General features: G+C 36.8%; 1 protein-coding gene across 3 annotated transcripts in view; it reads left to right on the top strand.

Moving 5' to 3' along the window:
• The window catches only part of PDE10A (phosphodiesterase 10A), a 343,886-nt gene that overhangs the window by 284,327 nt on the left and 46,779 nt on the right, over nucleotides 1-12,780 (top strand). For all 3 annotated transcript variants that reach the window (XM_058019880.1, XM_058019879.1, XM_058019878.1), the window contains 2 exons: nucleotides 1,917-2,037; nucleotides 3,909-3,958. In XM_058019880.1, coding sequence (XP_057875863.1) covers nucleotides 1,917-2,037; nucleotides 3,909-3,958 — 171 coding nt within the window. The remainder of the gene's footprint in view (nucleotides 1-1,916; nucleotides 2,038-3,908; nucleotides 3,959-12,780) is intronic.

The following is a 12,780-nucleotide window of genomic DNA, read 5'->3' as shown; positions in this document are numbered from 1 at the left end:
ATATTGGTGGGGGCATGCTGTATTGTAAACTCAAGACCTGCAGTAGTTTATGCATTTATGCAGTGTGACCTTACATTGCTGTCAAAACGTATAACCATTGCATCATTTTACAGAAGGAATTATGAAGTGTCAGGTTTGATACACATTGAGAATATTTGGACAGCCTAGGACTTAAATGTTCTAATATGTCCATGTGGAGCAGTAGATTAATAGATTAAGAAGAGGTCATAGCAAAGATTGTATATTCTCAGGAACCATTTTCAAGTCAAGATTAATATCTGCTGAATTTACAAAATGTATCCTCTGTATTCCTGACATAGTGTGTTGTATGCATGAAAATAAGAGGGGGAATGAAAGTCATATAATGAAATATATCGTATGAGTTATGTGTTAATCCATCAGTAATTGTCACATAAGGAGGTTTACCCACATTTACAGGCAGAGAAGATATTGAGCAGTTACACATATGCACATAAACGTTGGAGTGGTAGTGGGCTAGACTGTGATACTCTGAACATTTATGGTATTTTCCATTGTAGTTTATATTAGTCTGATCTATATTAAACTTGGCTTTGAAGTATGAATGAGCAGAAGAGTAAGCCTTGGTCTTTCAAGCAACATTAATTTGTCTAAATATCACCAGCTTAATTTTTAGTTTAAGCAATGTAATTTACTGCATCATGGAGTTCAGTAAGTAATTGACCATATTACTTTATTCAGTTTCCACATTACCAGTTTTGGGCAGGGTAATGAATCTTTACTTAGTGCCAAGTATTGCTTCCTGTGAAATGATTGTTCGTGATGCTGTCATGCTACATATACACATATAGTGCTGTTTTTAACAGCCCTTCAGAACTTGGGAAATGGATAAACAAATGCAGCTGGGCCCCTGAAGGGAGGCTGCATCTCCTTTCCTGTGAGATTTTAACCATATCATGCTGTTCCATCATACCAGCAATCAGCACCCCATGGCTCCCATCTAAATATCCTAACTGATTTGTAATCTGCCAGCAGATTTGATTTGTGTCTGCCATCATCAGTTGAAACAAATGCCTATGAAGCCACAGCGGCTGGCATGATTTTGACTTGTGATTTTTGTCCTTCACTTGGTTGATGTTAATTGCTTCTGTATTTGAAAGGCTGAGCTTCCTGAGCTACCACCACCTGAAAGCTCTGGTGCTTGGCACAGTTCTGTCATTTGGCACATGAATCTGAGGTGGAAGATGCTAGCTAAGGCCCTTGCTTCCTTTCCTGGTGGACTAGGAGCTTAAAAGGAAGGAGTTGAAGTCTTCTATGAATGTAACAGTCTGGTCAGAGAGAGGGAAAGCTAGATAGCTTTCCCATGAATTGGTCTGAGAGAGCTGGAGAGAAAGAATTGTGAACAATCTGCAGGTGTTTTGTGATAAGCTGTTTTGCCCGTAAGGTTGTTTACAGATGGATGGTTTCTTAATTAACCAATGGGGATGGTGCTTTGATTAAAGAACCAATCAGGTCCACCTGTAGCAAACTAGAGTATAAAAAGAAATGGATTTCCTAACAAAGTGAATTAGCCTTCTTCTGACTGTTTTTGGAGTTTGTGTCAACTCTGACTCAATGATGACAGTCTACTTACTTGATAATTGTCATGTCTCTCATTTTCTTTAGATGTTGTTCATGACCCTGGCTCAGTTTAGGTGATTTTTAATTGTTGAGTGGTGTTCTCAATGTGCTTTGAACAAATGTTTAATTAACAGAGGGTGGAGTGCTATGCCTCTTGTTTAGAGGTGACCTTGCTCTTCAGGTAGCTGGATTAGGACAGCTCTACTTGGCTCAGTACTGAAATCTTAACATATTATTTTTAATGAATTTGTATGTTTCTAACCTGCAAAATGCATCTCAGTTATTCTAAAATGTTCTTCTCATCTTTGCTCCCATAGTACCAGGATACGAATATGCAAGGCGTAGTGTACGAATTGAACAGCTACATAGAGCAGCGCCTGGATACAGGAGGAGATAACCAACTGCTTCTGTATGAACTGAGCAGCATCATTAAAATAGGTAAGAAGGAGAATCAGGTGTCTCTGAGCTGTTACTCAGCATCAGTGCACAGCACATTTCTTATGTGGTTTAATTAATAAAGACAGGTTCTTAGGGATAACAGTGTTCCCATTGGATGTTCTCTCAGTGTGAACTGACTTCACCTTCTGTCCCTCAGTGAATCCCTAGCTGCACTGAAGTGAATTTCATCTGTGGAGAGAGTTGTATATCCTATTGTGATATTAGAGTCTCGTGTTAAATGAACCAAAGAATCTGTTCTGGTTGTGATGGTGTTGCAATTTCAGTAGTGAAAGTAAGAAAAGTCTATCAGTAATATCACTGCATATTTAAATTCCTTTTGAAACAATTGAAATGCCACTGGAAGAAGGCATATCTTTTATGTGATCTCAAATTCAGTTGTTTAACTATTTTTTTCTATCAGGTGTAAGTACCTTATGTGGTAAGAAAATACTGCATATGATCAAAAGTTAAAAATTAAGAACAAAAAAAAACACTCAATAACAATACAAGTGTAATTTGGCTTCTTTTTAGCCAGAGTAGATGTACTCAGACTTCAATTAGAAGTGTCACAATAGATTTCAGTCAGCTCTTTAGAAAGGTTTTTACTGTCCCAGCTGCTTCATAATTTTGTACTGATGGGTATTAGTTCTGGTTTATATATATGATGTTTTAAAAGAACCTTTTCTCTGCAAAATCTGCTGATTTTGCTTAGGCTACTATTTGGATATTGATGTCCAACTCACAGCAAAACAAATTTGTTAAGAAACAGCAAGTGAGACTGGACCATACAGAGTGCTTATGTATTACATTTTTTTTTCCTTTTGAATAGCAGATGGGAGGGCTTTTTATATATTATTTCCTTTACAGTACTCATTTGACTTGTAGGCACTTATGTACTACAGCTGAAGGATTTAAAATCTGAATGCAAATTACTCTGCCCTCAACTCTTAATAATGCTGCACAGTTGACAATGAGCGAGTAACTACACAGTGGAACTTTTTTCCTTTGGTCAAAGAAATTAAGAAAGCCATTTGATTTGTTTGCACACAAGTAAAATGTTTTCCACTGAAATGTACTAAAAAGATTTTTGAGTTCATTCATAAAATAATAGGTACCAGATAAGTCTTTTTACTCTCTTTTTAGAATGTTTATGAACTTTTGGAAAGACATATGATCCAAACCTGTTGCATAAAGCAGGCTGAGAAACATTTTCTGTTATATACTGTTCTGATTTTGAGGATAAGTTATGATGGTTGGTTGACTCTAAGCTTTTGAGAGTTTAAGGAACTTGACTTTACCCTGTTTCATACCACACTCTTAATTTGGCAGCAATCTATGAAGTATAAACTTTCTGGTGAGTGTCACTATTTTTAATATGGGCTAGGTGCAGAAAATAGAAGCAGTTTGTTTGGAAACACATTTTTATGGCAGTATTTGTAACTCCTCATTTTCCCATGATTTTCTCTCCTAAGGCAAGGACAAATATAGCTTAACATTTACAATTGGCATTTATTTTACTCATAAAAATTGCAGTGGTATCTGACAGATTATATTGTAAATACACTTTTTAACATTACATCTATTGTTTGGATTAATTTGCTTTTACAGACATTAGGTCTTGGAGTATAGATGTATAAAGAAGTTGTTTCTAATTATCTTTTAAAATGCTGTAAATGGCAATGAAGAAAGCAAGAACCTCTAACTTTATAGACTCGTGGAAGTTTTAGGAGACACAGCAGAAGACCTTAATCTTTTGAATGGTAGATGTTTGTCCTAAGTGGAATTGAATCTGTGGTTTCACCTCAAAGATGTTGCCTAAGTTTGATTTATCCCTGTGAGTACAATTATTTCTTTTGTTATTGCTTTGACAGCTACAAAAGCTGATGGATTTGCACTATATTTCCTGGGAGAATGCAATAATGTAAGTATACTGGATTAAAATGCTGCTTTTCTGTACCATCACAAGTATGTTTTCTAATATAATAATGGTGGTAATGAAAAAAATATTCTCTCCATTTAGATCCTTGGTCTTTTTGGGTTTTTTTTAAAGATTTGGCAATAATGCTATTGTTTCTCTGACTCTGGAAGCTTAACTTATGATTTAACCCTATTATAAATTGTCTTTAAGAAACAGAAAACTTTACTTGGATTTAATGTCTGCATAGCCTTTTCTTTGCATCTAGTTATCTCTCTGATTTTTTTAGATGTTAATTGTCAGCTGCAACTTGATACTGAAGTGATGTAGCTTCTGGTTGGCATAAAAAAAAAATTTAAAAATTAGTAATTCAGTTACTTTCTGATGTAACAATTCTAACAACAGCGAGCCCAATATTTGTTCTTTTGTTATTTGAATGTTAGAATACCTTGCATCTTTTTCTATCCAGTTGAATTTTTACAGTTAGCATAATACGAGACATTGTAATTTCTTTGAATGGCTATCAGAAGGAAATTCGGTGTAGTACTTCAGTTAGTTCCCTCAAATTAAAAATCAGAATTTGTTGGAAATTTTGTCTTTCATTGGTTCAAGAAACAAGCAGTGATTAGAGAGGAAAATATTTTTTCTCGTCTTATTTTTTCCTTACTTTACACAGTCAGTTTTGATAGCTTATTCTTCTATAGTCCATTAGCCAATTTCCTTTGCATGTTGTGAAATATTTGGATTCAGAAAAAAAATGTAAAAGTTACTTTTTTGAAGTAGTGGTAACAGAATTGAAGATGTACAAACCTGCAAGTAATTTTATATGGAAGAAGGCCCATACAGAAATTTCCTATATGAAATGGAAATGAAGTTTTGCATTGTTTGTGATATAACTGTTTCACATAATAAAGATAACCCACTTTATTATTCAAAAAATCTTTCTTCTCTCAATGGCTTCTGCTAAGCAAATGAATAGCATATATTTTTAAAGAACTCACTGAGATGTATGATTTAAGAAACATGTTGTTCATCATTTTGAATGCCGTCTTTGGTTCTTATTAGTAGGTGTCAGCATTCATTGTCATGGGTAGGGGTGATAGAAGCATCACTGAAAATTTCCCTCCTGCTGCCAGAGTCAGGAACCTGCAGGAAGTTCAGCCTCCATCCCAAATCCATAGCTCTCGACAGCTTTGGTGGCAGTGACTGCCTGCCAGCTGAGCATGCTCATCTCTGAATGCTTTCTAAAAGATTACAGTAAAATTAACTTTGCTGCTTGAGACAAGGAGAATTTTTGCTATGGTGAGGTTTTTCCTATTAGATTAGTATGGCATAATATGGGATTACTCACAGCCTTTTTGAGTTGAGGCTCAAAAAGGGCCTGGGTACTACATGACCTTCTGCTTTTTCTTTTTTTTTTTTTTTTTTTAAATAACATATTGGGCAGATGAATCTATTTGCTTCCCAGTATTCCAGTACAACTCTTTCCTGAAAAAAAGCTCCAACCACTAAAAACACACATTGACTTTATTAACCACTGCTATGTAGCTGCATCACCCAAAATGGAATGTTCTTCATGTAGTTATTATAGGGACTGATCCCAAGTCCTTTGAAGTTAGTGTGAGATTTTCCATTCACTTTAGTGGGCTTTGGGCCAAACTCGTGTTTGTAGTCTTGTAGCTAAATGGCAATGCATTAGCCTATTTCTTATAATAAATTGTCATTGTAAATTAATTTGGGTAGCCTTTGTCTCTGGAATATTTAATTTAAAGGATGTATCCAAGTGAGATTAGCCATTGCCCAGCAAGCACTGGCAATGAGGTTTTATTTATTTTTATTAAATGTCTTTTTAAAATGGGAACAGAAAGATTCTGCATAGCAAAATCAGGAACGAGCTAATTCTTTAAGCTGAAATTAAAAAAACAAAAACAAAAAACTTTTGATTAGCCTGCATGGAGTATTTGCTGAATATCTATGGCCATGTGTTGAAGAATAGTATCTACCTTTTGCTGGCTTAAGATTTTGGTGGTAGATATGGGACTTGAATTTTGCAAATTTGGCAGAATCCTTCCTCTACCCCCACCACCACCCCCTGACCCTATCCCCCCAATTTAGCATTGGGCTTTTTGTTCATTAGCTTAGAAAATATCTGCTTGTTATCCAGCTAGGAGTGTGTGTCTGTGTGTGTGTGTATGTCTTCTTGGGAGTCAAGTTTTGGGATGGGAGTGTGTCAAAATGGAGGAATCCTATTAACAAGTAGATAACTGCTTTCAAATGGTTTTCTAATATTTAGTGATGCATGTGTTCTGACAATATTCTCTAAGGGAATTTATGACCAAACCTGAAGCATAAGCACTAACTCTACTTCATTTCAGTTCCTGCTTTGAATGTGTATAGGTATACTTTTGCTTGTTTAAATTAATCCAGATTTGCGATTTTTGGTTTATGTTAATCTTACCAAAGGAGAATTTTTGCAATATGAGTTATCCTTAACTACCTTTAGCCTGGATTAAACAGTGAGTTTCTAATTAGGATAGAAGATAATTTTCATTTTACAGAAATGTTTAATTTTTGAAAAATGAAAACTAGTAAATGATTACTACATATTTTGTGCTATTATTTCTTAATATTCTTAATATTAAGAAAATTGCCATATCATTGCCAATTGCTTTTTTAATGGATTATTAAGAGCGCACACTAAATCATTCTTTGGTGCCATATTTAATATAGACAGAATTTTCTTTACATGAAAATTACATTAGTACTAAACGAAAATTCATCTAGTTTGAGAAAAAGCTGTAGATTAGCCAGTCCCTTTCTTTTTGCAAAACATAGATGATACAATTGCCTTTAAAGGAGGACAGTGCTTTAGAAAACAATCATTGGAGTTTAATGGCACAAAAGTAAGTTTGTAAAAGTATCTGTCCATATAAAAAGTTTTTTTACAGCCTTATTTTCTTTCTCTCTATTGAAGTTTACATACTATATTAGAGTTGGAAAGCAGCATAAGGACTAAATAACTTCTAGCTGATAGTTCAGGTTGAATGCCTTCAGGATATTGACTTGAGTGAATTTGCCTGAAATAGAAGATGCCACATCAATGCAGATTCCAGTGCATTTTTTTAATGCAAGTAATACTAAGAATTGGTGCCAGAATGATTCCAGTGTGGGTAGTTCAATTATTTTAGCATCCTTCTGGGTGTTCAAATTACTTGAAAGCACTACCACTCGGTGCCGTCCTAACTGAGAGTGTTCTGATGGTGATTCTGGTTTTCAAATGATTGCCCTCTAGCAGGTGAGCACCTCTTGCATGCCCAGCTCCTTCCTTCCCTGTGAAGTTGCCCAGTGTTTCAGAATCTGGTTCTGCCTGTGCTGTGTATGTGCTAGAATGAATTGCAAAGTACTTGTGCTAAAAACAGTATAGCTTCCACATCTGGGTCATAATCTGAACAGACCTGGGCCCATACTGCCTCTGGTTTTTGAACTTTCTTCATATCTAAGGGATTATCTGTGTCCATGGGTTAGTGTAGTTATGCAAATAAAGTTTTTTTTTTTTCAGGTATATAGCAGCTGTTTTAGAAATTCTATATACTGGAGAACAGAAACACTTCCAAATCAAACAGGAATGTTTCACAACTCTCCAGCAAAGGACATTTTCTTTTTTGTTTCTTATGGGGATGAATGAACAACAGTTCATAATTCTGCTGTTATGACCTTGATTAAGTATCATCTTCAAACATGTCTTAAAGGATTTACTGAAATCCTCATATTGGGTACCGTGTGTGTAAATCAATTGCCTAAGTATCATGCTAGCTAGGCATTTAAGTCCATAAGCTGACATCTTTACAAGGCACTATTTCTAAAATACTTATCACAGTTACAGAGTTCCTAATGTATTACTACATTAATCAATTCTTCAGATACTTCTTGTTTATAGTCCTTACTTGTATGAGTAATTTGCCTCATGATTACACCGTGATTCCTACGTAAAGATGTATGACTTCATGTTTAACAGGCATCCACTTAAAGCAACTTTTACTCAGTCTTGTGTTGCTTAGTTCCTGAAACTGCAAATTGTGTTGACAAACAGATTATCCTCGCTTCAGACAGAAGTTTCCACTAGCTTTATTGTAAGAAATAATTATGCGAGGCCACAAATATGTGCACATACTCTGTGCTTCAGGGTGTATTTTATTAAGCCATTCTTTAATTTCTAGTCATGCAAAAGTTGTTGCCGCTTGATGTGTATGCAGTGCCACCTAGTGAGTTTATGAGGTGGGTGATTTGAATTAAGAACAGCGGAAAAACCCTGTACTGCCTGCTATCTCTGGTTTTTGAATGCATAGACATCTTCTCTGAAATTTGAGTCTTTTAGACATGTTTCCGGGTGAAATCCTTCTAGTTGCAAGTCAATTCAGGAAACTTTGGTCTATATCCTTGAATCAGTTCTAAGACCATGGGATTCTTTTATACGTAAAGTGGAAGAAATCTGTTGCTTTCTTATTTGCCAGTGAATAGTGATACTCAGTGGAGAGTGAAAGCTCTTGTTTAGGTACAGTGTTAGAGTTTAAATTTGAGTCAATAAGTTGTCAAGCTGAAAGAAATAAATAACTGTCAAAATGTATCTTAGGGAAATTTTGGTCTTGTTTAATTTAATATTCAGGTAAATGGACTTGTGGAATGTGTTCATGGTGAAAGTATGATAGAATATCCTGAGTTGGAAGGCACCCATCAGGATCATTGAAATCCAGTTCCTGGCCTGCACAGGACACCACAAGAACTGGCCTGTGCCTGAGAGCATTGTCCTGAACTCTGCCAGGCTGAGTGCTGTGACCACTTCCCTGGGGAGCTGTTCCAGTGCCCAACCACCCTCTGGATAAAGAACCTTATCATAATAGCCAACCTAAACCTTCCCTGACACAGCTTCAGGCCATTCCCTCGGGTCCTGTCACTGTCACCACAGAGCAGAGATCAGTGCCTGCCCCTCCTGTTCCCCTCATGAGGAAGCTGTAACTGCAGTGAGTTCTGCCCTCAGTCTCCCCCATGCTGAACAAACCCAGTGATCTCAGCTGCTCCTCAAGGCTCTTCATCATCAGTTTTGCTGTGGTTTGGACATTCTCTGAGAGCTTAATGTCTTTTTTGCATTGTGTCACCCAACACTGCCCCCAGCACTCGAGGTGAGGCTGCCCCAGCTCACAGCAGAGCAGGACAATCCCCTCCCTTGCCCGGCTGGTGATGCTGTGCCTGATGCCCCCAGGACAGGGTTGGCCCTCCTGGCTGCCAGGGCACTGCTGGCTCAGGTTCAACTTGTCACTGACCAGGACCCCCAGGTCCCTTTCTGTGGTGCTGCTCTCCAGCATCTCCATTCCCCAGTTTGTGCATACATCAGTATATGCTATAGGTAGAATGTAGAAATTGCTAGAAAACTAGATAGAGTCCAGTTGTTTGTGTTTCACTATCAGAATGGGAGGTGGTTTTGCATAAATCTGCAGAGATTTATTCAGGTATCTGGTTTTGCTTACTATATTCATTAATGCACAGGTAAAGATAGAATATAGGACTGCAGATATGTTTGTAGGAGCAGATTTGATTTCAAAATGGGTTTTGGAAAATGATCAGAAGAAACCAGACAATGATTCAGCTAAGTGCTTGGCTTTCCACATATTGCCTCTGTGTGGGGCAGTTGATGACTCTGAGAAAGATTCTAGTGTTGTCAGTGAATTTGAAGGTAAAAATAAGTCTGCAATAATCATTGCTGTAATAAAAAGTACACTTATGTATGTATCACAAACAGAACTCTAGTCCTAATGTATTTTTCCTTTTTCTCTTTCCACTGCTAAAGCCTCAGATGGAATAAAACATTTAAACACAGCACTTTAAGAAAAAATAGAATTGGAGGAGCTGAAGTGAGTTCAGGAGAGAGCAGAGACAGTGGTCAGGAAACAAAAGTGGTTTTGCATAGTCTAAAGAAAAGCAAGTTGAGGCATGAAGATATGCTTGAATAAGGCAGAGAGGAAGGGAATCATCTCCAATACCTATGGTGTGTAGGGCAAGAAGCAGTGTGCTTGACTTGGCATTGGGAAAACTTCCTCAGCTGTGGCTGTAAGGAAGCATGACAGTCTGTTGCTTGTGCAAACTCAGGGATCCTCATCCCTGGAGGAGTGTTTGGGACCTGTTCTGCCAAATGTCTTAGAGAAAAATGCTTAGCTGACCATGCCTTAAAATGGAAGGGATGGTAGGGAGGCATATCAACTTGATTTTCTGTGTCAATGAACTTCTATAACTCTTATGGTGCTTTTCTTGTGTAAATCAACTGGAAAGTTTCCAGGACTTAAGTGCAGTTAAAAATTGATACTATTCAGAAAGGTGAAGACATAACCCTCCTGCCAAAAACAAAAGAAAAACAATCCAACTGTTAGTAGTTCTATAGTAAGTGCACCATCTTCATTTCCCTGGTATCCAACATTTGTACATATGATGTTGCTTAAAATTGCAAATTTCCTGTAATACACTGTGTTATATTGCAAAGGAAACAAGTTTTTTATAAACAATGGTGGTGGTTGCTGGTGTTTTTATCTGGTGTCTTCTTTTATCTCTGTGTGCCTCCCTCGTACAGTCAGACTGTGGCACTTGTGCTTAAACCCATAATTTCCTAGAGCTCTTTAAGCTTTTTGCATGACATTGTTGGGCTCCTACTTCAAATATGCCACATAACAGATGCAAGGGGCTTGGCTGTAAATAATTTCCAAATTAAATCATGTTAGTTTGTTTTTCTTGGTCATCTTTGCCTATTATGTTGAGTTTTATTCTTGCTAAAAATCCAGGCCTTAGGACACAGTTTTTGTAAATATCTGCAGATAATTTTATTGCTCGGTTGTGTGGTCTTACATTTAAGTTGTCCTTTACAAAGAGTAAAAATCTATTGCTGTTATTGAACAGAAACAGATGTGAGCACCAAAGGCCATTAAACTCACTTAATATCAGGTTGATCAATTTCCATTTTCTCTTTAATTTTTTCTTTCCCCCAAGCATCAAATCACATAGCAATGCTTTAGTATGAAGGCTTTCATTTAATGTCAGTTGAATATTAAATGATTTCCCATGAAGCATTTTAGGACCAGTTTTATTAGCAGATTGTCCTGAGGAATAAACTAGATCAAAATCCAGTCACCTGTACCACCAAAATAGTTTGTTACCAGAATGCTTGTCTCATGTGTACTCATCCTTCATTTTAATCATTAAAATGTCTGGTTCTTATCCAGACTGCTTTTCTGCAAGGAGCTTTTAGAAAAATTGGTTTGTGATTGTCATTTGGTTAGTTATGAGTAGTTACATGAAAAGAAGTAACTGTTTGTGAAATGATGATGATGAATACATGTTTGCAGTTTAATTCTAATGCTGACAAACTTTATGTAGTTGGTTGAATGGTTTCTGGGTTTTGTGAGATAGGATTTGGTGTTGAGCTGGATTCCAACAAGCTGCATACCAACAGTGGCTAGAAAAAGAGCATCAATTATACTGGTGGTTGTCATCTTCATCAGAAGAGCCTAAGATGGAAATCACTGAAAACTGCAGTTTTCTTACTTAGTGCTGTAACAATATCTGTCAAGAGTTGCGGATGCTATTGTGTTATGAGACTTGCTGCTACTACTCATGTTTTCTTTTACTTGGATTTTAATCTGCTGTCTCTGTCAAGCATTAGATTTTCACTAGAGAAACCAACAATGGGGCCAAGTTACGCCAGTATGACAAGATGAACATGAGTAATTCTTCATATGCATGCTCTTAGCTGTTAGAGATGAGGAGTAAAGAAGGCTTTTTCAGCCACAGTAAGAGATTCAAGATAAATTACTTAACAATGTTACTAGACTGAGTGCATAGTACCAAGGAAAGAGCACCAAACCCCATGGTATTATGGCTTATTGAGTATATTCTGATCTTGTTATGTCTCTGAAAGCCAAGTTTATTTGTGAATTGAGGATGTTTTCATCTTTATATCCCTCAAGAAACAGTTACAGTACATCATTCTGCATTCCTGTATACTGGCAGGCTTGTATATACATTAGTATTTTTAAAATATATTAGAGATAACAATATGTTACCTATACCTAGAGTGCCTAAGAAACATGGCTCATAGAATAGAATCAATAGAATGTTTTAAGTTGGAAAAAACTCTGAGATCATTGAATCCTTCAACTACATAGCCTAATACCACCAAGATGAAATGGTGAATTTTGCAACATTTGTCTGTGTTCACCAGTGTTTAAACATTTGTTAAGGTCACAATTTCTTTTGGACTTTCTGTTTTGCTTCAGTTTGCTTTTTTAACAACCTCTTGATCTCTGTGTTTATGATAGGTCATTAGTGGGTTCCAAACCACACTGTTACATCCATCAAAATTAACAGGAGATTTTTTGGCTGTGGACTTTATAGAAGTGAATTAAGTGACTAAACAATGAGGGGAGGACTAATTTCAAAGATTTTAGGCCCACCTAGAGCAATCTGTCCTGTCACAGGTGGAAGAAAAGAAAGAACCTCATGTACTCTAGGGTTTCAACAAGTTACAGGAAGTTCTTGATGTCAAACTTTAGTGTTCCCCTGCCTACTACATTTAAAGAAAGAAGTCCATCACCATATGGAACTTATTGGAAGAATATTTTTAATAGGATAGTTAAGACTGATGTAGGACAGGAGGTTCTGTCTTTGTCTGGAAGGAGGGTAAACAGGTCAAAATTGGGAATTAGAGAGTCCTGTGGACTGCCAGGTGCCAGAATGCCTGAACCTGTAAGCTTCCAAAGGATTCTCTCTCCAAGCCAATGTTTGTCCTT

This window comes from Melospiza georgiana, chromosome 3 (genome assembly GCF_028018845.1).
Source record: "Melospiza georgiana isolate bMelGeo1 chromosome 3, bMelGeo1.pri, whole genome shotgun sequence".
NCBI classification, from domain to species: Eukaryota; Metazoa; Chordata; class Aves; order Passeriformes; family Passerellidae; genus Melospiza; species Melospiza georgiana.
This window is presented reverse-complemented; position numbering and strand designations above follow the sequence as displayed.